General features: G+C 39.8%; 3 protein-coding genes across 6 annotated transcripts in view; 2 read left to right on the top strand and 1 right to left on the bottom strand.

Annotated features, from left to right (window-relative positions):
• Nucleotides 1-104: 104 nt before the first annotated feature.
• On the bottom strand, nucleotides 105-9,211 carry gk5 (glycerol kinase 5). 4 transcript variants are annotated; one of them, XM_086042809.1, is made up of 16 exons: nucleotides 8,605-9,211; nucleotides 8,429-8,522; nucleotides 7,919-7,994; nucleotides 7,723-7,816; nucleotides 6,906-7,037; nucleotides 5,811-5,886; nucleotides 5,559-5,620; nucleotides 5,406-5,479; nucleotides 4,049-4,109; nucleotides 3,763-3,910; nucleotides 3,584-3,688; nucleotides 2,354-2,467; nucleotides 1,887-1,968; nucleotides 1,758-1,817; nucleotides 1,402-1,535; nucleotides 105-556 (listed from the first exon to the last, which is right to left on the bottom strand). In XM_086042809.1, the coding sequence occupies exons 1-16, from the start codon at nucleotides 8,752-8,754 to the stop codon at nucleotides 393-395; spliced, it is 1,626 nt and encodes a 541-aa protein (XP_085898935.1). In that variant the 5' UTR covers nucleotides 8,755-9,211; the 3' UTR covers nucleotides 105-392. The 4 variants fall into 4 exon arrangements, with proteins under 4 accessions (XP_085898935.1, XP_085898934.1, XP_085898936.1 ...); XM_086042808.1 differs by having other exon boundaries at nucleotides 1,887-1,990; nucleotides 2,373-2,467; XM_086042810.1 differs by having other exon boundaries at nucleotides 1,887-1,990; nucleotides 2,373-2,467; nucleotides 3,784-3,910.
• Nucleotides 9,152-16,157, top strand: LOC147140760 (nucleolin-like). The gene is given in 13 exon segments (XM_086042812.1): nucleotides 9,152-9,289; nucleotides 10,194-10,260; nucleotides 11,632-11,703; nucleotides 11,775-11,898; nucleotides 11,984-12,147; nucleotides 12,314-12,440; nucleotides 12,545-12,702; nucleotides 12,831-12,854; nucleotides 12,945-13,071; nucleotides 13,201-13,334; nucleotides 14,409-14,535; nucleotides 14,641-14,801; nucleotides 15,237-16,157. Coding segments are annotated over 13 exon segments (1,359 nt in total). The 5' UTR covers nucleotides 9,152-9,280; the 3' UTR covers nucleotides 15,302-16,157.
• The window catches only part of LOC147140759 (polyamine-transporting ATPase 13A3-like), a 19,841-nt gene continuing 11,552 nt past the window's right edge, over nucleotides 16,005-24,293 (top strand). The window contains exons 1-17 of the mRNA XM_086042807.1: nucleotides 16,005-16,113; nucleotides 17,642-17,715; nucleotides 17,938-18,111; nucleotides 18,832-19,011; nucleotides 19,286-19,356; nucleotides 19,470-19,553; nucleotides 19,643-19,712; nucleotides 19,795-19,929; nucleotides 20,466-20,538; nucleotides 20,661-20,792; nucleotides 20,957-21,124; nucleotides 21,211-21,368; nucleotides 21,440-21,628; nucleotides 21,887-21,948; nucleotides 23,004-23,154; nucleotides 23,291-23,368; nucleotides 23,468-23,618. Coding sequence (XP_085898933.1) covers nucleotides 16,005-16,113; nucleotides 17,642-17,715; nucleotides 17,938-18,111; nucleotides 18,832-19,011; nucleotides 19,286-19,356; nucleotides 19,470-19,553; nucleotides 19,643-19,712; nucleotides 19,795-19,929; nucleotides 20,466-20,538; nucleotides 20,661-20,792; nucleotides 20,957-21,124; nucleotides 21,211-21,368; nucleotides 21,440-21,628; nucleotides 21,887-21,948; nucleotides 23,004-23,154; nucleotides 23,291-23,368; nucleotides 23,468-23,618 — 2,059 coding nt within the window. The remainder of the gene's footprint in view (nucleotides 16,114-17,641; nucleotides 17,716-17,937; nucleotides 18,112-18,831; nucleotides 19,012-19,285; nucleotides 19,357-19,469; nucleotides 19,554-19,642; nucleotides 19,713-19,794; nucleotides 19,930-20,465; nucleotides 20,539-20,660; nucleotides 20,793-20,956; nucleotides 21,125-21,210; nucleotides 21,369-21,439; nucleotides 21,629-21,886; nucleotides 21,949-23,003; nucleotides 23,155-23,290; nucleotides 23,369-23,467; nucleotides 23,619-24,293) is intronic.

Genomic DNA, 24,293 nt, shown 5'->3' with positions numbered 1-24,293 from the left:
TATCTTGTGCACACAAAATAGTACTTTGTGCAGACATTAAAACGACACTGAGGCCACCCCCCCCCCCCCCCCCGTGCGCAATCCCCCCCCCACCCCGTGCGCACCCCCCCATGTCATGCCTGGGGCTCTGTAAGGTTGAGACTGTAAAATGACTCATGTTAGCGCCCCCGTTTGGAAAAATGTGCAAGTATGGGGTCCAGTTTGATGAAATATTGTAACCTGAGGAGTCACTTGCGCGACTTGAAAATCACATCTTTTCATGTGTGGTCTCTATGGCCTAGTGGGCCCTCTTGTGTTTTCAAGTATACTGGACATAGTGATAGGGCACAATCAGAGTTCTTCAAAGAGCGGCTCAGGTTTCAGTCTCTTTCGTCTTGTGAGAGGATCCCGTGTCATGGTTGCTTGTACCAATACATGGAGCGTTGGAGAGCTCTTTCCCACCTCTGGAGATCGTGCGCGTACTCAGAACCAGCACAGTCACTGGGCGCTCCTTTCGGGCAAAATATGTCACCGGCGCTGTGCAGCTTCGTCAGCTCCTCACAGGTTTGCCAGTAGCCTGCAAGGAGCGGATGAACGGTCAATGTTGACGAAATGAAATTAAATCACACTAAACAAACCATCATTGAAATGATTATTTTAGACCTATTATGACACCAGAACAAATTCATCATCTGTAATTGATTCACACGGTCTTGAAATCAAATTGCATCATGTGAATAATTAAGAGGAAAGTAATTTACAAAACTACACAACATTCTGCCTCTTCAGACAGTCTGCAGCTAAAAATAAGACTTTTGATCAAAGTGAAGAAAGACATTATCAGGGCCATATTTATATAGAACAAAGTGACAGTGAGGACTTGTGCCCTAGCCAATAGGGGTTATCGTCGGTTATGCCAGCCACACAGTCACGAGCTTCTCGGTTCCAATCTGGTTTGCATGTTCTCCCCCCGTGCATGCGTGGGTTCTCTCCAAGCATATAAATTGGAGACTTAAATTGTACATGGGCGCGAATGTGAGGGTGACTGCCAGTTTGCCTGCATTGACCCTGACTCTTTTCCTATCGAGTCGTCAGCTGGGATAGGTCGTACCTAGTCGCGGCTCTAATAAGGACAAGCGCTATCGAGAACGAATGGAAAGTGACCTTGAAGCGCAACTCTTTCTCCTTCCATTTGCGTTAGTGCACATTTAACAGCCTCTTTGCTGCACTGATGTTTATAAAGCGCCACTCTAAACACTTTACACTCAATTACAATTTACCTACTGCCCGTAAGCCTACTAGTGTCAATTCATACTGCGGATATTTTGGATGTCTAATGTCAGTGTTTGTTTGCCACCCCCAATTGCATTGACGTTCCTTGTTAGAGAATAATATTTTACAATTACGATCTCACTAACTTACCCACACCAAGTCCGGCCACAAAGGCAGCCCCCAAGCAGGACATTTCATGGTGCCGGCATCGTTCTAGCTTTCTACCAAGCAGGTCTGCAGTGAGCTGCATGATGAAATCATTTGAGGAAACCCCGCCGTCCACCCTGTGAGGCGAATGGAGAGGGAAAATGCACTCAGCCACACTGCGGTGTACTGAGCTGTAATCAGAGAAACGCAGCCATAATTCATTGCCAGTAATATCTAATCTACATTCACAGAACCCCAACTCTCTGGCACACCCTGTTTTCTGGAGCTAATCCAAACCTGTTGACGGGATATCAGCTCTTGAGATGGAATAAACGGGAGGCGCCAGAAAAGGACTCTACCTGATCTTTGTAATGTGAATGTTGGTTTCTCTTAGCATCGTATCATACAGCTGCTTGTTTCTGTCAGAAACACACACACAAGAGAGAATGTTCAGCACAAAACAATGTGGCCCCTCAAAAAAGGCTCACCTGAAGGCAATGGACTCCAGAATGGCACGGACCAGGTGACATTTAGTGGTAGAAGGTTTGAGGCCCATGAAGGAAGCACAAGCTTTTGGGTCGTTCAGAGGAGCCTTTGGGTACATACAGTAGTGTTACATTTCAACAGGAGGCAATAACCGGGTAACGTTAATCGACTGGTATGGAGTTTCTTTTCACAATGGCTGTGTTCAGAATTATTTTGAACGAATGAACAATTCTGGACACAGCCAATGTATTCATTGTATCTGCTAACACAAAACAGTATCTTAGATATTAATATTCATGAAGCACACTTACAAAGGCCGGTTCAGAAAGGTAGCAGAGAAAACAAAAAGACCGCAAAAGATGTTACAAGGACAAATGGATTGAAAAGCTGGATTTGATCATCTATTATCAGACATGCCCAAAAATCTCAAGTCCTATGAAAGTTCTGCATTCAAGGAAAACGTTCTCACATTTAAACTGTGCTCGTACCTGCAGGCCGCTGAAAGATGGGACGAAACACACACCATTTGAGTCACTCACGCTGTACGCCATAGGGCTGGTATGCTCCACGTCAGAGAAGAGATCTGCAAAAGCAAAAAAAAAAAAAAAAAACCCGCAGCTGTCAAATTGCTGTACGTGATGGTGGATTTCTCGAGACCTGTTAGGTCTGTTATACTTATTTTCACTGTAGGCCCCATTGTTGTTGTGGTTACCCTCAGGGGATTGGTTATAATGGTGAAAAAACATACAAGGATAATCATCGATATGCCCAAAATCACTGTTTGGAACGTCCCTTGATTTAAAGGTCATGGTTTGAGTCACTTTGGGTACAGTAAGGTAACAAAATCATCATCTTGTAAATGATATCTACTTTTGAACACAAGCCAAGGAAAAACAATGGCAAACATTCTGGTTTGTGGGCATTGATTATGACATCTGTGCTCGAGACAGTTTGATGATTAGGAATGACAAAAGTGGTATGTTGTCTGGAATGTTCTCACAATGAATTTGGAACCATGCCTAAGGATAAGTGTGGCATGATGTTGTTCATTTGCAATGACAACTGTGCTACACTTGGCACTGCTTGAGGTTAGAGGAGAGTTAACAGGAGACATAAACATTCACTTCTATGGTGACGACGTAACCCAAAGTAGTAACCATCACTAACCCACACTGATGCTGTGGTAAAATGAAAACATGAACATGCATCTTTTTTTTTTTGCTGTACTTGAATAAAGTGTAATTGTACATTCACTACAGTAGGTGGCAGTGGCACAAATTGTCAGGAAATATGAAGTGCAATGAACAAACCCTTAAGAAACACCATGGAACAACATTTAACAAGGATGAAAAGAAAGGTAGAGAGATTAAAAACAAGGTTTAAGCAACGTTGTGTCATATGTCAGTTTTTGTTGATTACGGCGGCACCGTGCGGCCAAAGCGGTAGTGTTTCGACAAAAGTCAACCATATTTCCCATGCGCGCCAGCGCGTGGTGTCATGAAGTCCTGAGCTCTCACTGGCCTGCAAGTTGGACTGAATTACATTTCTATTTCCAGTGGCTGTGTGAAAGATGAATAGTGATGAGGTAATCAATCTAATTTTACAATACTTTTGTTTTTGGTTTTTTTGTTTGTTTTGGGGCTTCTGCCATGACAGCAGTAATAGCGCAAGTGTAATTTCCAAATTTCTCATCACTCACCAAGTGCCTGAGCCCATTTGATGGCGGTGCCAGTATCTGCTGCGTTACCCTCAGCCAGATACATCACTTCTGGGCCAATCTTCCATCCCACCAGCGGATAGAGACCTACAGAGAAGACCCACTTGCGCTTGTCACAGACCTGGCATGAACATACAGTGCACTGTCCGCATGTAACGTACTTTTTCCCCCTGTTACTTTACCATTGACGGACGTGTGAGGTGTGCTGCCAGTGTTGATATCCATGAAGGTACCTGTTCCCATGGTGATCTTCACATCACCCACATTGTAGCAGCACTCTCCAAACATGGCAGCCTGTTGGTCTGCCATCTACAGCGTGAAGGATTTCATAATAATGCGTTGATGATTGGCAAGATAACAGGGTCTAATATAACCAGGACAGTAAAGACGCTGATATGACAAGTCATATCGTAATGACAAAGATAAGAGGGTGTGACACCAACTCACCACTGACATGATGCGAATGGGTACTCCAAAGATGGATGGGTCAGTGGAACCAAATTCAAATCTGGGGTGCAACAGGAGAGTAAAAGCAAAACACACATCAACTCACGCTCTACTAGGAAGAAAAACTTTGTTTCACTGAGGTGCCCTGCTTTACAGCTGATATAAGAGTGCACAGGTGTTGTTTCTATTTCCCCATTCCTTCTTCCGTGACAAGCACAAATTACAGCACTCACAAAAAGTTAGAGATATCTGCTTTTCGGGTCAAGTTTCAGGATGAACCTAAAATGCACTATAATGTTTGCAGGTGAACTTAATTTGACCACCCCTAACATTTGAATGCATGTGGAAATTTCGATGGATCAAACACCTGCAGTGATTTTTGCCACTCAGTTCCTTTTTAGAGAACAGCAAAATGTTCAAAAAGTGCTAAAACATTGAGCTGTTGGATATGTGCCTTCAAATGTTTCAAGAACATCCAATCTGGCATATGTGCAACCTATTTCTGTACTCAGTTGAAAGCAAAAGCATTTCCATCCTCGCCCTGGTAAATGGCAAAGGAGACTGTGACAGCAACCGTGGAAACTTCAAACGTCTACAGTATCTTTTTTTTTTTTTTAACGTGTCACCACAGAGCCACCAAATATGACACCACCAGATATTTAGGTAACATTTGTGTTGTCATGCATCATATCATATTTGTAGAAATAATTGATATACAGTACAAGACAATGGATGGTTGGATACCTACCCTTTTGAGGCGTGTACAGTATTTGTGGGCCAAATATACATTGTCCACAAGACACATAATCTAATGAGATCCAATACCAAAGCAGTATAGAAAAAAAATCTAACATGATAAAGGTAATAAAGCTCAGTTTTTATTGACACTGTCAGAGGTATTAGATCAACTCTCATTTATTACTGCAATTAAAAATATCCAGAGATATACTGTCGAACTGCACTGCATCATATTGATAGCTTCTAATATGTTGACTGATATTTATCCTTGTAAAGACAGAGTTTTTGTATTGGATCTTATTAGCGGTCACGGGTGCTGTAGTAGTACACATGACTGACTTGTGCAGCCAGCGTGGAATCAATTTGTGCTCAGTCACTGGAGCTGCAAATATGAGTGCGAATGTTTGTCTGTCTGTCTCTACAGTAAGTGCCCAGTTATTGATTGGTGACTTATCTAGGGTGTAGCGTGTCTTTTCCCAGAGTCATCTGAGAGACACTCCAGCGTCCTCCTGACGCAGAACTGGATAAGTGGTTGAGAATTGGCGGACGGGTAGATCTCATTAGATGTTCTGGTATACCTAAATGGCATGCCCAGTGACTACAAGATTAATTTACTCACCCTGTATTTTCTACTTTGGGGAAAATAGAAAGCGGCAGGGAGACCAAAGAGCATAGCATCTGACTCCAACACATCTGTGAAAAGAGAAGTATCACAAGAATACAAAACAACTTCATCCCAACATTAAAACAACAAATTACATAAACACCAGACCTGATAGGAGTCAAAAATGCCTGTTGAACTTGCATTTGAGTAGTCTGTGGCATGAATCAGTCCTAGACGAGATCAGGTGACATCAAGAGATGATTGTTCCTTTTTCATTTCATGGTGTAATCATTTGATACATTTGTTAAGAAATTAGGGATTGGATGTTTCTATATTATGCAACTCATTGCACACATTTTAGCTGGATTTTGCAAGAGGGGTGGGACCCACGTGAGAATGATGTGAAAAAGACAAGCCTACCTTTTGTGAGTTTGAACAAGAGCCAGGTGTCAATTGTTCCAAAACAGCAGTTGCCTTCGGCCACAGCTTGAGCAACCTAAGACGAAAGAAACACCAACAGTGAATTTATGTAAATGTCATTTTATGTGCATTGCCATTTACATCAATGTTTGTTTGGGGTTATATTAACAACCTCAAATGTTGTAATGCCTAACCCATGAATGCAAATAGAATTTTGTATTCACACATTGCTGAGCTGCCAAAAAGACAGAAATTCACTTTAAAAAAAAATTGTCAATAACATCTTGCAGCATATTATGTTATAAGATAAACATAATTATGCATGCTGTTTTTGCACAACACCATTACTCTATAACCATCATTGTCAATAAATGATGGCTGCAATATTTGTTATGATATATTTATTGCATCAACCTTGTACTGAAATGATACACATAGTTGCAGCCTAAATCAAAGTACCAGTGTATGAGATTTCAGCGTACCATTGTCCAAAAATATCTATCTATGGATGAATTAGGCTTTACTGATTATGTTTTCAGATGGAGTGAAGAAAGCAAGTATATTAAATCTGATTAATCAGATCTCAAAAGTTAAAATTAAAACTCAGCAACTCTATTTGGCAAACAAACAAATAACATGGTTGACAGATTGGATTAGATTTTTTTAGTTTAAGCATGGAGAAAATTTTGTTTTCTAGTGAAATGTACTTAATGTATAAATGTCTTCTCTTACATTCATTTTTATATTTCCTGTATCCACTATTGCTGATGAAATGATGTAAATTTCCATCTTGGTTACGGTTACCTCATCTTATATCATAGATATTTTTTATATGCCGGTAACCTCAAAGGTCCATTCTTTCTGCTGACATATCCAGTGACACGGGTGTAGCTTAACTTTGTTCAAATAAATGACCAGTTGCCCCAATGCAACACTTGTAATACGGTAAACAAAAAAAACAAAAAAATGTTGATTTGAACTAATAGGAAATACTTATATCGTGATACATATTTTAGCCATATCGCCAAGCCCTAAGCACGCTTTGGCATTGTGTTTACTGTGTAGTGTGCCATTTTAACTCTCACATGCACTCACCTGTTTGTAGTGTTTCAGGGCCCAAACCAGGCGGAAGGTAACATGTTGAGTAGAGAAGACAATAAGACTTGCTGCAAGTGAACGCTTCTGCCTGGTCACGAAGTGCAGCACTTTCATCACGCCATGGATTGCCTGAAGCCAGAGGTGGCAAAAGTACTCACACAATGTGTAATATACTAAATTAGAAGTACATACAGTATACTTGTGCTTAAAAAAAGACTCTGCTAAAAGTAGAAGTATAAATGTGGTAGTTAGTAAGGAAAGTACAGCCCCTTTAATGTACTTAAGTACAGAAGTAAAAATACATTTTTATTGTCAATTATGCAAAATACCCATTTTGATAACTTTTAAAAAAAAAACAATGGACTTGTTATAAGCTAGTGGGCTCTTTAGTTATTGATTAAAAAAAAAAGAATAAATTACCAGAGTTGGGCATTTTGTCCATCCCAGACGGACGCCCATTTTGCGGACAGAGGACGGAGAGTGAGAAGTTTTTTTAACAAGGACGGACTAAGCATGGACGGCAGTGGATTTTTGACCGTCCATCCAAACCGGCCAGACACCCATTTTGGGGACAGAGGAAGAGAAGGACAAGGACAGACTAAGCAAGTACATCCCTGTAATGTGAAAGACCTCTGTTCTCTTCGGTGATACCACAAGCCGCCTTTATTAACTGCCTGCACAACACTGTAGTCGTTTTTTTTCATGTGCATTCCCTGCAGTAACATTTTAATCACAAGCATTGTCTGCAAAATAGGGTAAAGTGCCCATCTCTGTAAATTACAGATTCAAAACAGCATTACAAAATGACACTCACTTTTAAGGTGCATGATCTGTTCCAGGATGATACCAAGTCTGCTGCCCTCTGATCCTGCCAGGTGATGAAATTATGGAAAGGCACACCAGTTCTCCTGTGAAAGGGAACAAAAGGATGTTCAAAAAAAAAAAAAAAAACAGTATACAAGTAAATAAAGTGAGGTTGTGAGTACTGCATAAATCTCATCGCATATCACCTGTCCCACGTTGTGAAGGTAGCTCGCTGGGTAGAGATGCCCAAAGCTTCCATTTGACGCATTTGGACTCCGGCATCTATATTGTGCAAAACAGGACTCAGTATGATTATGCCCTATTCCTGCATTATATTATATTCATATTAAAATGCTAAACATTCAATGCACAATTTCAGTGTGAGGCTCATTTTAAAAAACATTTATAGCTCCCGCCAGAAGTATTTGTACAATAAAACAGCCATTACGGATTTGAAATAAATCAAGTTGTTTACTCTCATTTTACATCTTTTTTAAATTTTATTCTTAAAATACAGACTATCACTACTTTCATGAATAATACTTAGATGCTAATCCTAATTGGCAAGTTAGTCATTGCAGGAGTAGGAAGTACAATTTGTTTTCAAATGCAGGGAGTAAAAGTGTAAAAACTCCCACTTCTGAACACTAGTCCATGACAAGTTCCATTGTCTTAGTGATGGTTCTACAGGAGAAGATGTGGAAGACCAACAGTACCTTTCACAGCCCCCTTCACCACAGAGATGAAGCTTTTCCACAGTGCATCTGGGTCAAGTTCCACATATCCTTCCTCTGGATATAACGGGACCACCTAAATAAAGAATACAGCATTACCAGGAGTGCATGAAACGACGCCGATCTTGTCTGTTCCAGGATGAAAGTGGATACTGTACCTCTGTACAGCAAGAGCCACGAATTTCTGCCTTCTTGTCATACACGTGACATTTGATCGAAGTCGTGCCCACGTCCACAGACAAAATAAATCGTTCCTTCTTTATACCATTCCTCGGAGTCCCCATTGTAGGCAACTGGCTATCCTTCATATGTCACATCGGTGTCGTTTACAGCAAGACTCCATCACGCGTGTGCGAATAATCGCTAAATTGTGTTTTGTCGCTGAAGCAGTGACTCAACCTTCGGACTTTGGTCACCCTGTCCCAGTTGCAAACATCCAGGCAGCTTCGCAACCAATACAAAGCGACATTTTAGCAGCTAGATTAGACTACATACCATGTTGTAATACAACGAGCCTCGTAAGAGACAGAATCCAAATCTTTCACGTTCAAAAGTATCAGTCTAAAAGTCAGACCATAAATAAGTACCAAGTTACGCAAATTTGCTAACCTCGTAAAAAAACACACACATGCACAAGAACGATATACTGCATCCCGAGTTATCACTGGCGGTGGTGTTGGGAAAGAGACTACAAATACGAAGGAATTGCAAAATTTCCCAAACGAACCTCTCCCGACCTTTTGGGCACCCGTAGTTAGGAAGTGCCTCATTTTTTGCGCACGCGCAGTAGTAAACGTTAGCTTGCGCACACGTGTGTCACCGTCTGCTGCAAACATGGCGAAGGTAAATAAAAGTATTTTTTTCACTTCAAATGAATAAAGCATTATGCCAAGTCAAATGCACTTCTACTGAGAAAAAATGTCAGCTATTGCGTGTTTTCTTTATCTGTATAGCAACATTGTGTCATTCTGTTCTGTTTTCATAAACTAGACGACTGCATGCAGAATGGACTGCTAATGCATTCATTCGCTTGCTTGTACTGTGCTGGATTTTGAAAAACATAGATCAGTCAGTAAATGTACTCTGTCTGTAACAATTCTAGTGTTGGAACTGTTCGAGGGGTCAACCGGTTGGTTGGAAAATGTCATTCTTTTACAGTCTTGTCTGGTATAACACCAAGTGTTTGTGGTTTTGAACTCTGTGTGTACTGTAGCATATTTTACATCAGAATGATCTCAAGACGTACCACCAAACAAATGTCACAAAAAGTATATACACTTCTGCTTTCTAGTGGAAGAGGCTGCTAGAGCATTTAATTGTTCTGCCTGTAGCTATCTATACCTTGCTAGCTTAGTTGGATGAACAAATATGCATTATTTGTAGTAATATTTAAGACCAATTAAGTGAAATTAAATACTTTGCTGTGAGACACCTAAAGATTCTTCATGAAACACTCATACCGGTTGTGAATCATTGGCGTAACGCAGGGGTGTCCAAATTCGATCCTCAAGGGCCGGTGTCTTGCCTGTTTTCCATCTAACCCTGCTGCAACACAGCTGATTAGAAAGGTCATCATTGTTACCAAGCTTCTTCAGAGCTTGATGATGAGCTGATCATTTTAATCAGGTGTGTTGCAGCAGGGATAGCTAGAAAACAGGCAGGAAAGCGGCCCTTGCGGACCAGAGCTGGACATGTCTGGCGCAACGCATATACTGTTGCCATAAATGTTTTGCTGTTTGTTATGCAGGGCACAGCAACTAAAAAGACACCAGGCAAAGTTCTGAAGAATCACGTTGACGACACTGCTGTTACAAGTGAGTAACTACTCTGCCAATACTAGAAGAACAGATTAACTATTATCTATAGTGACATATTTGGCCACTAACATGAGCAGTCATACACTAAGTGAAATTATGAATTGGTTTATTGATCCTGTGCTTCAAACCAAACAATTTCCGTGTTTGATTTTGCATGTGGAATCGATGTTCATAACACTTTTTTGAAGGACAAACTGAAACTATATAATGATGACTCAGACAAAAGAAGCAGAAGATGCACAATTCTTTGTTTTAGTCTATCCTAACAATTGCCACTAATTAAGCTACTTTTTGAGAATTCCAAATGGATGTCAGAATAAAAGGAGGTACATGCTCAGTGTAACATGGGCTAAGGAGAGTGAAGATGAAAGTGGTGATGTGGAGAAAAGAACAGATTTGAGTAATCAAAACGCTGCGTAAAAAAATAGTGGTTGAAATTGTATGGTCACTCACAATTTTCTTCTGCTTCCTTAAAATTGCTCATTGTATTTATAGCAGGAACTATCCTCTTTCGTCTAAAAGTTCATCCAGCATAAGCTTTAGTCGATTGTGTTGTTTTTGTGATTAACATGCCTCGTTGACGGTCATTACTGTTACGACCTGCTCTGCTAGGGAAGGGGGGAAGTAACTAATACCAAGATGTTGTTTGGTTGAAGGAGAGTTAATTTAATTTCTTCAAAGTAGATGTAGGTTTTAGCACAAAAGTCAAACAAAGGTAGTTACAAAAGGTGGCCACAAAAGTTCACACAGAGTTCACAAATCAATAGTATCTCATACAATCACAAACTACCAAAACACAAACGAGAGACACTAGTCAGTCAAAGACACGAGCTGCACTGCTAAGTCCCAGCCGCCTCAAGCAACAGAACAGAGACGCTTTTATGGGCCCAGCTGCAACAGGTGAAGATTGATTGCCGACTAGGCAGTCCGTCCAGAATGAGCTGGAAACCAGTCCACCAACGAGGAACAAGCGGGAAACCAGTCCACCAATGAGAAACAGGTGGGAGGCCAGTCCAATGTGGAGCGAGCCGCAGACTAGTCCACCAATGAGGAACAAGCAGGGGACCAGTCCAACGAAGAAAAAGTAGGGTACCAGTATCACGAGGAACGAACAGGGGACCAGTCCAACGAACAACAAGCAGGGCACCAGTCCAACGCGGAATACCATGTATACAAAGAGTATAAGAGTTAGACACTAAAAGTCAGCAAAGGTGCCGGTAGATGGGCACAATCCAAGTGCCGTAACAATTACCAAGTATTAATTACTGGTGGCTTTTCAGCAACGTGTGGTAGCTCGCAGGATACCAGACAGTAATTCAACACGCTCTCTGTCTTAACTATTACAAATGTCACTTTAATCCGTTTCAGTCAAACAGAAACGCAAAGCAGAATCTACTGGTGAAACGTCACCGCCCAAGAAAACTAAACTCATCAATGACGGTATGGACTTTTGATAGAGACACATTTTCTTTCTGAAAACTTCCTCTGAAATGTTTTGTATGTTTTTATAGGCTATTGTGTTTTTGTTGGCAACCTAAACAACTCCAAAACATTTGAAGAGGTCACTAGATCATTGGAAAAGTACTTGATGAAACAAAGTCTTATAGTACAAGACATCAGATTAGCTAAATCCAAGTAAGTATCTTTTTATGTAATTTAATATGAACATTAAGTTAGTTACTGCAATATTGCGTGATGATGATGATGATAATGTTTTAAGAAAACATGCATTTCTGGATTTGGCCTCTGAAATGGATGTGACTAAAGCCTTGTCACTGGATGGAGCGATGATTCTTGGTCAGCCACTGACTATCGCTAAAGCAAAGGTCAAAACTGTGGACTGTGTGAAAAAGAAGGAGAAGGCACCGAAGCCAGACATGAAAGGTAAAAAAGGGCTTTTTATTGTTGTGCTACTGTGTCCAAAGCTTTAGAGGGTGCTGTTGGTTAGTTTTAAAACAAAAATCTGGACTTCCCTTTTTCCTTGATTTGATGAAAAGGAGTCCTGAAACTAAGTCCAGAGACGTTCACTTTGTTTTTTTTTTCTTGTCAGCTAAAAATGCAAGATGTTTGTTTTTGAAGAATGTCCCTTATAATGCAACAAGAAGAGACATCCGGGAGGTTTTTCCTAAAGCAATTCAAATCAGGTTTCCTGATGAGGCTGACAGCCCAGACAGAGGGTGAGAGTTTTTTTTTTCCTGAACCCTTCTAACTAATAATAATTATAAAAGGAGTATCAAGCTCTTTGTTCTCAACACTAAGTGAAGTTTGTCTTTGTCAACAGTGTTGCCTTTTTGGAGTTTAAAACTGAAGGTGTTGCAAATAAAATGAGGAAGAGCAAACAAGGAGCCAAGATCCAAGACCGACTTCTCATCATTGATTCTGTTAGAGCTGTCAGCAACAGCAACAACAAAAATGTCGACACCAAACCTGGCAATGAAGGTAATTTCTGCAGAGTACTTCATTCTTTTTTCTTTTTTTTGCATCAAACTAATGACCCTTTCTGTCTCTGTATCACTGCTGCAACCTGCTGCTGTCACTCTGACACTTTGGCCACTTGGTTGCAACAGAGAGACTGAAAGCGTCACAGAAAGGTATAGCAGTGGACACCACCTTACTTTGTATGTCTTGTGTATGTTTATCACCTCAAAAATTGTGTCCCGCCCTCCCCCCTTTTTTTCCAGTTGAGGTTTCTCCAAACACACTTTTTGTGAGCAACCTGCCTTTCAAGGTGAAGGAATTTAACATTAAAAAAGTCTTTAAGAAATCTGTCGCCATTACAATACCAAGCAAGGATGGCAAAGCAAAAGGGTAAGTGTGTTTTATTTCTCTCTCTCTCTCTCTCTCTCTCTCTCTGTCTGTCTGTCTCTCTCTTTTTCTCTGTGTTTCTGTCTGTCTGTTTAATCTCTTTTGGACATCTGATGTTACAATTACCCACAGATATGCCTTTGTGGAGTTTGCCACTGTTGCAGATGCTCAAAAAGCACTAGATGCCACCAAAAATGCGACTCTCCTAAAAAGGCCGATAAGAGTCCAGTTCTGTGAAATGAAAGAAAGGCCAGAGATGGGAAAAGGTATTTGGGATTGTAGCGATTACGTATAGGTTTTTATTTACATGTTGTTTTTCCCCACCATGTGAGGTAATAAATTGTATTTATGTTCATATTTGTTGTATTGAATACATGTCTACCCAAGCACAAAAGTAATCAGTGACGCATATGACGCTATATTGGTGGTGCATAGACCACTAAATTTAGAAAAAAATCCCAGAAGTGACCAGTGTAATGCAGCATTTAAACAATTTTGGGGAAAAAGGTATGTAAAGTTTAATACACTGAACAAAATGTAAACGTAACTTTTTTGTTGAGCTGAAGTTAAAAAGGGAAGTCAACCCAAACATGTTTTTTTCAAGAATATGTTCTATGCAGGCCCACTTGTTGAAAAAATGGCATTCTGATTAACATTGTGTTTGTGGAATATGAGTTAAGAAGCAAAATCCACCCGTTTTTAGCCATCTCACCATTTTGTCACTTCTGTTGACTGAAAATGACATTGAAGTTGCCCAGGGCTCTGATGACAACCAATCATGGCTCAACTTCAGAAAACCGGTGAGCTTGTTATTGGTCGTTACCTGAGCCCTGAGCAACTGTGTTGTCATTTTCAGTCAACAGAAGTGACAAAAGGGCCGCCCCCAGAGATGGCTAAAAACAGGTGGATTAACTCTTATTCCACAAACGCAATAGAGTATTTATCAGAATGCCTTGTTTCAACTAGTGTGCCTGCATAGAACATATTCTTGAAAAAATATGTTTGGGTTGACTTTCCCTTTAAAGCTATAAGACATTTTTTAACTCATTCACTGCCATTGATGTATTTATTTGTCTTTTCACAGTCCAGCCATTCAATCCCTGGAATTGATTTTTTTTCAATTTTTTTTCAGACCTTAGGGTAAAAGTGGGTCTGAAAATGTCTGGCAGTGAATGAGTTAATGAACACAAAAGGTAAATGTAAATACATTCAGTCATATTATATCAGGGTAACTTGAAAATAGGCACTAAATTAGAATTGGCGCACTTAGACTTGTAGTTTAAATTCATGCCAACACTATTGTCTGCACTACACTACTGTACTTTTCCTTTCTTTCTTAGTGGAGTCAAAGAAACTAATTGTACGGGGACTTAGCGGCGAGACAACCGCAGAAATTCTTCAAGGTGCTTTCGAGGGATGTCTCAGTGCAAGAGTTGCCACAGATAAAGTGACGGGAGTGTCAAAAGGGTAGGTTGCAATGAATTTATGTATAGATACAACAAAAAATAGGACTGCCATGCCTTAGTCTGTGTTACACGTTAGTTGTTCATTATTTTTTTTTTTTTTCGTCAGGTTTGGCTTTGTGGAGTATGACAGTGAAGAAATGTGTACAACTGCCAAAGAGTCCATGGAGGACAGCGAGATCAATGGAAGCAAAGTCACTGTGTGTTACGCAAGATCCAAATCTGAAAGAAGTGGGCGGGGCACCAGCAAACTCCGCGAAAACAGAAGAGGTAAAAGTCTCCTTACACTGAACTACTCATTTACATGAACGCATTGAGTTTATATTTTTGTGTGTCATTGCAAAGGACATTGTTAGCTCTGAAAATGGTCCCAAGCAGTCTTTGAGGTTTTTATTTTTTCCCCCAAATGTAACTACTATCAAGCATTTTCTCAAAAAGAAGCAAGAGGAAATATAGCATTTTGTCCTGGAATAGAGACGTGTTTGTCATATGAGACCAAGTTACTTCAAACTTTTTGCATTGCTTTCTGAAAATTGAAATACACTTCTGTATCTAAGAATGTGGGATAGAAAGCAACCACCCTCAGCTGTATGGGCACCATATATTTAAAAGCATGCAGGGACGTTTATGCATGTGTTGTTTCTCTTATCTATTTTTCACAAAAATTCTCAAACGTGTTTATAAGTTTTTGTTGAAATCTTTCAGGACAAGGATGTGGAGCTGCCAGGACCCTGTGTGACGTTAAATAAGTGGAAAATGAAGCCGATTAAATAACTGGGATGGAAAAGTAGTTGTGTGGAAATTTGTATCTCAAATTACATGCCTGTAAATATGACCTTTTAAGTATTTTTTAGCTTTATTTTTAATTGTATTCCAGTCTAAATTAACCTGCAATATCTTTGTTTGACAAATTGTGTACTGTAGCTGTCGTAAATTATATAAGTAGTTAGGCTGTGTTGTTTTTAATATGGGAAAATAGTCGGTTGGGCACCAGAGCACCCATCCCCACAGTTATGTAGATTTACAGAGACCGTATTTGCCAACCCAAAATATTCATTTTTCTGGGTAGATGGATTTTTTGGGATGCCCACTTGTTGCACACAAGCCATAGGCTAGTAAAAGAAGTTCTGCATAAATCAATACAGCTGTACAGCTTCTCTCTCTTAAATAACATTGCTATGGGTTAACTGGTTGTTCTCAGAATTGATTTTTATATCGTTGAGAAAAGTTTTGTGTGAACTTAAATATATTTTGAAAAGAAAATACTGTGTTGTTTTTTGTTCGTGTAAAATATATTTTCTTCAAAGATTCCTACAGCTCCACTCATCGTTAGTGTAGCCAACTGAGACAATACTGTTATCTTAACTGTTTTCAATGTACTGTTAATGACCTACTTATGGGCACTGTAATGTTGCCACATCCGCTTTTGTCCACTCCCTTCTGAATGAAGCGAGCGGTTGGACGGTTGTGCCAATGTGTGCATTGGTCATGTGTGTGTCGAAAAGCTGCAGGCAGAATATAAAACAGAAAACTTGTGCACTTGGACACCTGATGATCATTGTGAAGAGGAGAGAAGACATTGGTGAGTTGTGCGTGGGGATTAAAATTATTGCTCTTCGAATTAAACTCAACTTTTCATAGCAGTTTATCGACTTGAACTCTGCTTTTTCTGATTTTCATCCTATTTTAATTAATTATACTTGCAAAACCCGATGGTCAGTAACTTATGGACTTCAAGTGTTCATTCTTAAAATGGCAAAAAAAAAAAAAAAGTACAATCCAAATGAGTGTCATTAGCTTTTTATTTGTAAGAAAACGTGGTCATTTTTATATTTTGTTTAGAAGTTTTTTAACTTCAGTGAGATTTAAAATTCAAAATCAAGTAACATTTGTTTAATAGTAAAGCAATTCACAAAGAGACTTGGTATGCCTAATGAACTGTGCTGAATAAGAAGTCGTTATACACACATTGTTCATTATTAGTACCATACCTTTACTATTGTGTGGAAATATGGAGAAATGCCTATAAAATCAATACTCTGCCTGTTTTCAAACAAAAAAAGGGCAATTAGAATTATTAATCGATCAAAATATACTGAACCAACTAAGCCATTTTTTTATCAGTTTTATCAGAGTTTATAATTGCACAAATACAAAGTACACAATACTCAAAAGCTGTTCGAAATCAGAGAGAGTTGCTATGACTTAAGGGGTGCAAGGCTCTACAACAACTCCAAAACAAGAACAAACATTAAGCAAAGGTGTGTTTCCGTAAGAGGAGTTAATTTCGGAACTTCGGTGTTGAAACGGTGTGAATCGCTTGCTGTGTTCAAAAACAGATTCAAAAGTGAAGTACAATAAAAAACTATATAAATTGGGTATGTCAGTTAATTGCTCCATAATTTTTGAAATATGTCAGATTGATTGTAATGTAATGAAATATTGAGAACGGACAACAGTGTGTATGAGAATATAATGATAGATGTGCCTATGTATTGCGTGTATGCAGGCATATGTATACAAAAGTGGAAGTGCAGTTACATATATGAGTATTGAGTAGGTTTATATTGACGTTTTTCTTTTTTCCTCTCGGGACATTCTACATCAATGACTTATTGTCTTAATATGAAAGGAAAACATGAAATTCAAAATACACAAAGAGCAATGGGTAGGACTAGATAAGTTCTGTACTTCTTTCTACTCCTTTTGATCAGTTGACAATGCTTAATGATAAACTTGCAGGTGGCTACTGACTCCAAGTTGAATGCAAGTAAGTGTTACTGTCTTGTTGATTTTCTACTTAGCACTTGTGGACTTTGTATTTCCTTTGTAAACTTTCAGTGAGGACGATGTCCTCAGGTGATGGCCAATCCGCTTTTGCCTTTATTGTGTCTTCCTCTGAAGTCTGTCTTCACATAATGTGTGTGCGTCTGTGTGTGTACCCTGATTGAGCCAAATTGTCCAATTGAAAATAAATGAACTGAAGCCATACGACAAAAGACCAACCACACTGTTGTCATTCAGTCAAAATGACATTTATTTAATCTCCCGATTTTCATCAATGTGCAGAATATGTGGTGCATGTAACTATTCTCTTTGTGCTTTTATAGTTTTTAACCCTTTTTTAATCAACATGAAAACCAGCGAAGGGAAGCTCATCAATCAGGGCCTGGATGATGAGATGGTAACAATCCATTCCTACTTATTTTGCAGACTAAAGTAGTATTAGTTGGTCCTGTCTACTTTGTTCTGTCATATTATCGCAGTGGGGCACATGATAGTCAGATAAATGAGTTGTGTTGCCCTAAAAGGAATCCTTGTGGGATTCCAAAAGTTGAACATGACTGCTTTCGATGCCTGTAGAGTATTCAATTTACAAATGGATTCTGTTATTTGGTCCATGCAGGAGGTGTGGGGGTACCGGCCGTGCCTGTGGAAAATTATTCTAGTGGCTGTTGGTGCAGTTTGCTCCGGTGGGCTGCTGCTGTTGTTGCTCTACTGGCTGCCCGAATGGGCGGTCAAAGCGACCTACGTGCACTCCTCACTGAGCGAGGCACAAATACTGCTGCTTAGGACCACGGTACGGTCATCTCTAACTCAGAATGTGCCTGTACAATGTATGAGAGGCAAAGCTGGAACTACAAAAGGGTCTTTAAAAAGTCATAATGACATTTCCACCTTGAAAGGCACCAGCACCAAACGAATGGCTGTATCTTTTACAGAAGCCTACTTTATCACACATTCAAAGAATGAGGTTCCTCCAGATGGCCTCCCAGTAGCTTGAGCCATGCGGAGACTGGAAAGTCGTAAGATACCTAATCTTTACCACGGAAATGCTCAATGTGTTGCTGTGCCCATGTTTTTTTACTTTAATTTAATTGGAGGCATAATATGGGGGGGGAGGGAATTACGGGTTTAAAGATACATTAAACCGCCCCCCCAAATATTTTGATAATATTCTTCTGTCAGATTATACTGTTTGTTATATATGTTGTTAATTTGAAATCAGGTCATGGAAAATTGTGGCATGCAAATATTTTAATATACAACTATTTGTGTATTTATATAGGTAGGGATTTAGTGGGGAAAATATGTGTAATGGTTGTTCAAAATGAAGAAAAATCACAATATCTGTACAGATTTTCAAATGAACCCATTTAGCATGAAACATACAGTAGGGACACTTTAATCGCTTAAGTGATTTAATTAAAAAAAAAAATTGAGGATTTTAACTGTTATGGTTATTGGCATAGCATAACATCAGTTATAGCAAATAATATGCATCTGTTTTCATTCATAGGACAAATTCAGACAGTGGATTTGTGTCAAAGTACAAGTGTTGATGGCTCCAGGGAAGACCCCCTTTGATAGTGTCAATCAGCAGTCTACAGGTGACTTACTGAACGGAAAAGACCACCAATACCTCAAGGCTGAAGATAAGGAGCAAAATTGGAAGCTCATTCATAGAGAGCCCTATAAGGTACTTAATTGTGAAAATAAACAGACGTCAAACAAATGAGTTGCATTCAAGTTGTTTTTGGAAAGTATGTATTCAAAATGATCTCATTTTCAGCTAAATTACTGTGGCCAGCCTAAGAAGCTGGAAAACACGGTTTCATCTGAATTGGAACTAGATTACTGTACATATTTGGCAGGAATATCATTTTAACCCAGAAAATTATCATTCAACATTTTACTCGCATGTTTTTAAGTATATGAGGTCAACTACGATACTGACGACCCCCTTTTCTTAGGTCCACTACTTCACCCACAACAGCGTCAAATACTACTGGAATGAAGGGACACAGAACTTTGAACCATTTAAGTACGGGTCCATAAACAATGTGATTATTATTGGTCTTATTTGATCATATTGGATATTCAGTCAACATTTTGTGAATGTCAATGCAATTAATTAAACGTGTGTTGTTATTTTAGTGGCTTAGAGGACATCAAGGTGAGCTGTGCAGCAATACGCAGGGACCACAGTTCTGGACTCCCTAAAACACTGCAGCACTACAGGTAGCAAAATTCGAGATTTTCCCTCAAACGTTTGATTAGGTTCACCACACTCGTCACATGCATTTACTAGGAATGTTCCTTGTCAACAGAGCTTTGTTTTTCGGCAAGAATGAGATTGACGTAAGCGTGCCGTCTTTATTCAAAATCTTTGTAAAAGAGGTAGGTTTTTGGTTCAGAGAAAAACATTGGGCTAGTTTCTTTAGCCGCTTTTTAATCATTTGTTTTCTCTTCTTCCCTCAAGGTTATGAATCCCTTTTACGTCTTCCAGCTCTTTGCTCTTATTCTGTGGTCCACTCAAGACTCCTATGATTATGCAGCGGTCATGACGGTAGTGTTTTTATTTGCAATCGCTGCAGCTCTGTACACCATTCGAAAAGTAAGTGGAGACTGATCTAATGAACACTATATATATGAGCCATTCTACCGAATTGGTTGAAACAATTTGATAATGATTGTTTAAGGGTATGTTTGTTTTAATTAGTGATGACTTTTGAAGTCAATATGATCAACTTTCTACATTTTACAATGAAAAATAGCGTGGAAATTTTGATTTATTTTGGAAAAAGTAATATTAAATTCTGTTAAAAATTCATTTTGATTGGTTTTGATGTCAAAACCATATATATTAATTTACAAAAATACTGTGTAGTGGGGGGAATGGAAAAAAATATGAATCGGCTAGTAGAATTATTTTTATTCTTGTGTTATTGTGTGTTTCGGTAGTGACACATTTTAGGGACAGGCAAGATATTAGGGAAAAGCTAGAAAATACTATTTGAAAATTGACTGTACTTTTACTGTATTTTTGCCCCTTAGATATGGTGCAACATGAATACAATAAAAGTTTTTCAGAAACTTTGAACAGCATGTGTTGCATGATCTTTTCTCACCAGTTGTCTCATCTCATTCTAGCAACACTTGAGGCTGCATGACATGGTGGTAGAACACAGCATGGTGAGAGTGTCTGTGTGCAGGGGGAAAAAAGGCATGCTTTTCATCAAGTGTAATCTGACATGAACACTTTAAATCTTTAGAAGAGCAGTCCATTAATTTCCTGCTGCGGGGTAGAGTGTAATATTAATCAACATTTTTCTTTGTCTATCATAGAGATTGAACAAATCATGTCGACTAACCTCGTGCCTGGTGATGTCATCGCTATTCCGGCCAATGGGATGATAATGCCATGTGACGCCGTGCTTGTCTGTGGCACCTGCACAGTCAACGAGAGCATGTTGACAGGTTGACCTTTCTCATTTTGATGACCTCTTTTTACGTAGCAGTTGTCTTGAACACCTGCACTATTTGTGGGGTAAAATTACGCCAATTACTGATGCTTATCAAAAAAAAAGGGGGAAATGCATGTGAAAGTAGGCGAGTAATTCTGTCTGTGTTTGGATGTACAGGAGAGAGTGTACCTGTCATTAAGACCAGTTTACCCGGTTTCGGCCAGGAGGCAAACGAGATCTATAATTCAGAGCAACACAAGCGACACACCCTCTTATGTGGCTCACATGTGATCCAAAGCCGTTGTTGTGCTGATGAGCTGGTGAAGGTGGTCGTGGTCAGAACAGGCAAGGACTGGCCTCTTTGCTGAAAATACATTCTCCGGCTGTTTTGCCTTACGAAGCGCATCATCATACCTTACATGGTCCAACAGGCTTTAGTACAGAAAAGGGTCAGCTTGTGCGCTCCGTCCTCTACCCTAAACCCACCGACTTCAAACTGCACCGTGATGCCACACAGTTCCTGATGTGTATGGTGGTGTTGGCAACGATTGGATTCGTGTACACCGTCACTATCGATGTCCTAAACGAGGTGGCATGTGTGAAATAGGCCAGTTATTCAGATTCGGTGTCATATTGATGTATTGATTTCATCCCATCCAGGTTCCTGTTCGGGGCATCATCTTCGACGCGCTGAACATCGTCATTATTGCTGTACCCCCGATCTTACCTGTGGCCTTGGCTGCTGGCCTTGGGCACGCACAGAGGCGCTTGAAGCGAGTGGGCATCTTTTGTCTAAGTCCACAAAGGATCAACATATGTGGTCAGTTGAACCTGGTCTGCTTTGACAAGGTGGGTGTTTTCCACAGCTTTCTTTTATTACATTGCCTTTCACACAATAAAAGCACTGGTTCAATATGCACTAATATTTGTTGCGCTTTGAAGCACATGTATATACATACTCATTTTTGCATTGTCAAGTGAGGTTTTATAATATCTATATTTAAATGTGATTTAGGAACAAACCTTTTCAGAGTTCTATGTCTCTTCTCTGAGGCCGATTAATGGTTAACTCAAGCAACCACTTTTGTGTCTGCATATTTACTTTAGACCGGAACGCTTACCGAGGATGGTTTGGACTTGTGGGGTATTCAGAGAGCTGAAAATGGCCGGTATGTAACAAAGGCCTGTTGTTTTCTCTTCACATATTTGTTTCCTTACAGGATTGACAAAGTGGATCAGGGGCGGAGCCAGAAGGTGGCTAATGGGTGGGCCTGGAAAAATCAGGGTGGGCCTGAATATTTCTCTCACTGAGCACAATCCTCCTGTCCTGACACATCGTATATTCAATTAAAATGACAAACTGAATAATATGAAGTTCAGATCTTCCTTAGACAACCACAATTATGCCATTCTTAATGAAAAAACAAACAAAAAACAAAACACAAATTCAAAAATAATGTAATAATAATTTAACAAGGTCACTGATAGTGTAGTGGTACACACACCCGCGTTGTGTGCGGGCAGCGTGGGCTCGATTCCCGCTCAGTGATGGTGTCTGTGTGTGCCCTGCGACTGGCTGGCGACCAGTTCGGGGTGTAGTCTGCCTTCGCCCGTTGACGGCTGGGATAGGCTCCAGCACCTCCCCGCGACCCTGTATAGGCTAAGCGGTTTGGAAGATGACATGACATGACAATTTAACAAAAAGTGATAGGTATATATTTTTTTCAGGAATCTCACTGGTTGGGCAGTCTATCAATCTGGGTGGGCCTGAGCCACCGAGGCCCACCCATAGCTCTACCCCTCAAGTGGATCACTAGAAATCTGATTATGACAACTGGTGCTTATGTTCTATTTGGTCTGATTCATGTGTGAAATAGTTTGACTTGGACTTTTAGACTGTCTTTTCACCACATGATTGTGAGTTCCAATCACTTTTTTCCTTGCTCCCTGGAGACATTCTAATTTGTCACTGCAACCTGACTGAATGATGCTGCAACTCGTCCAAGATGAAATAAGTCAGACTGCACAAATATACAATCTGAAAGAAAAATATCTACCAATAAATATTTTATGCATTTTGTCCATCTGTGTTCCCCACTCTTTATAATTGTAATTTTATTCTCAAAGGAATAAAATTGATCATTAATTAAATTTATCATTAAACTGTGATCCATGTTGCTCCTTTTGTACACATAAGCAGTCATATTCTCCTTGTCCCACACAGTTTTTCACCTGCAGACACTGAGGTCGCAACAGAGAATCTGGTCAAGACTTCTTTTGTCATCTGCATGGCTACTTGCCACTCACTAACCGCCATAGAGGGCAAACTCTTTGGCGACCCTTTGGACCTCAAGATGTTCACTGCCACAGGCTCGGTAAGGAAAATGAATTGCTTACACTCAACATACTTGAACACAGGCGCATTTAACTATGCCATGGAGACACACAGACACATTGCGCAAGAATAGGATTTATTTTCAGAAGCTACATCATACGTTATGTTTTGTTCAGATTCTCGATGAGCCGAGAGAAGAAGAGATTGCACTTTACAATCTCAACATTTCCACTGTTGTGCGACTTCCGCAGCAGGTAATCCATAATTCAATTCAGTGATCAGTGTTATCCTCTATGCCACTTGTGAAATGTAAATTTGGGGGAAAATAATCAATATTGATATGCAAATTTCAGTCTGGTGAATTTGGCATTGTGCGCCAGCTCCCCTTCTCCTCGGCGTTGCAGAGGATGAGTGTGGTGGTCAGGCAGCTGGGACAAAATCACTTGCACAGCTACCTGAAAGGAGCTCCAGAGACTGTGGCTAACCTTTGCAAACCAGACACAGGTCAGACACGTGTGTGTCCACACTCTAAAAACACTTAAAATAAGACAATTTTGGGTCAAAAATGGACTGATCCACTAATTGGGTCAATTTAACCCACCTTATTGCGTTGTTTTGTACAAAACAGCCTGATTATTGGAGTTGTTTTGAACAAAACTATCCATTTTTAGGGTTGTTTTTGCAGAAACCAGGAGTCTTGGAGGACCACACGAAGTTGGGTCAAATGGACCCCAGTAGTGGATCGGTCCATTTTTGACCCAAAATTGTGTTGTTTTGACCCCAAGTGTTTTTAGAGTGCATGGATGAACGATGGCCTTAAAATGCACTATAATTTTTACAATCTAAACTTTTGAATGCACATTTCCAAGTAACTGTTCAGTGTTTCAGTACTTTTAGCACATTTGATGTTTGCTAACAACGAGAAACTAAACAGCCACATTCACATCAATTTTTAATCATGAATTGACATAGATTTCCAGGTTGAATTTGAATTAGTGTTTAAACAGTTGTCTACCTTGTGCTGTTCACATTTTGACGGCATTAGATGTAGATGACACCCAACAATTGATCAACAGTACCTTATAGTCACACAGGATGTCCTCAGAGGGAGGTGGCTGCTGTGCTTCGAGTGTCACAGAGTGGCAGCAGCAGATTGCAACAAAAATACAGCGAGACTGG

The sequence above is a fragment of the Filicampus tigris genome, chromosome 10 (genome assembly GCF_054856515.1).
Source record: "Filicampus tigris isolate MCC_2025a chromosome 10, RoL_Ftig_1.0, whole genome shotgun sequence".
Lineage (NCBI taxonomy): Eukaryota > Metazoa > Chordata > Actinopteri > Syngnathiformes > Syngnathidae > Filicampus > Filicampus tigris.
The sequence above is the reverse complement of the archived record's forward strand: the minus strand, read 5'-3'. Positions and strand labels throughout refer to the sequence as shown.

Bases quoted from the DNA above. Each gene is read 5' to 3' on its own strand.
- gk5 (XM_086042808.1), bottom strand. From the start codon at position 8,754: ATGAAGGATAGCCAGTTGCCTACAATGGGGACTCCGAGGAATGGTATA. The intron at 5,480-5,558 runs GTCTGGTGTTTA...CTCTTTTCACAG, and splicing joins GCATTTTTGACTCCTATCAG to ATGTGTTGGAGTCAGATGCT. The intron at 1,991-2,372 runs GTACGAGCACAG...ATGTACCCAAAG, and splicing joins CATCTTTCAGCGGCCTGCAG to GCTCCTCTGAACGACCCAAA.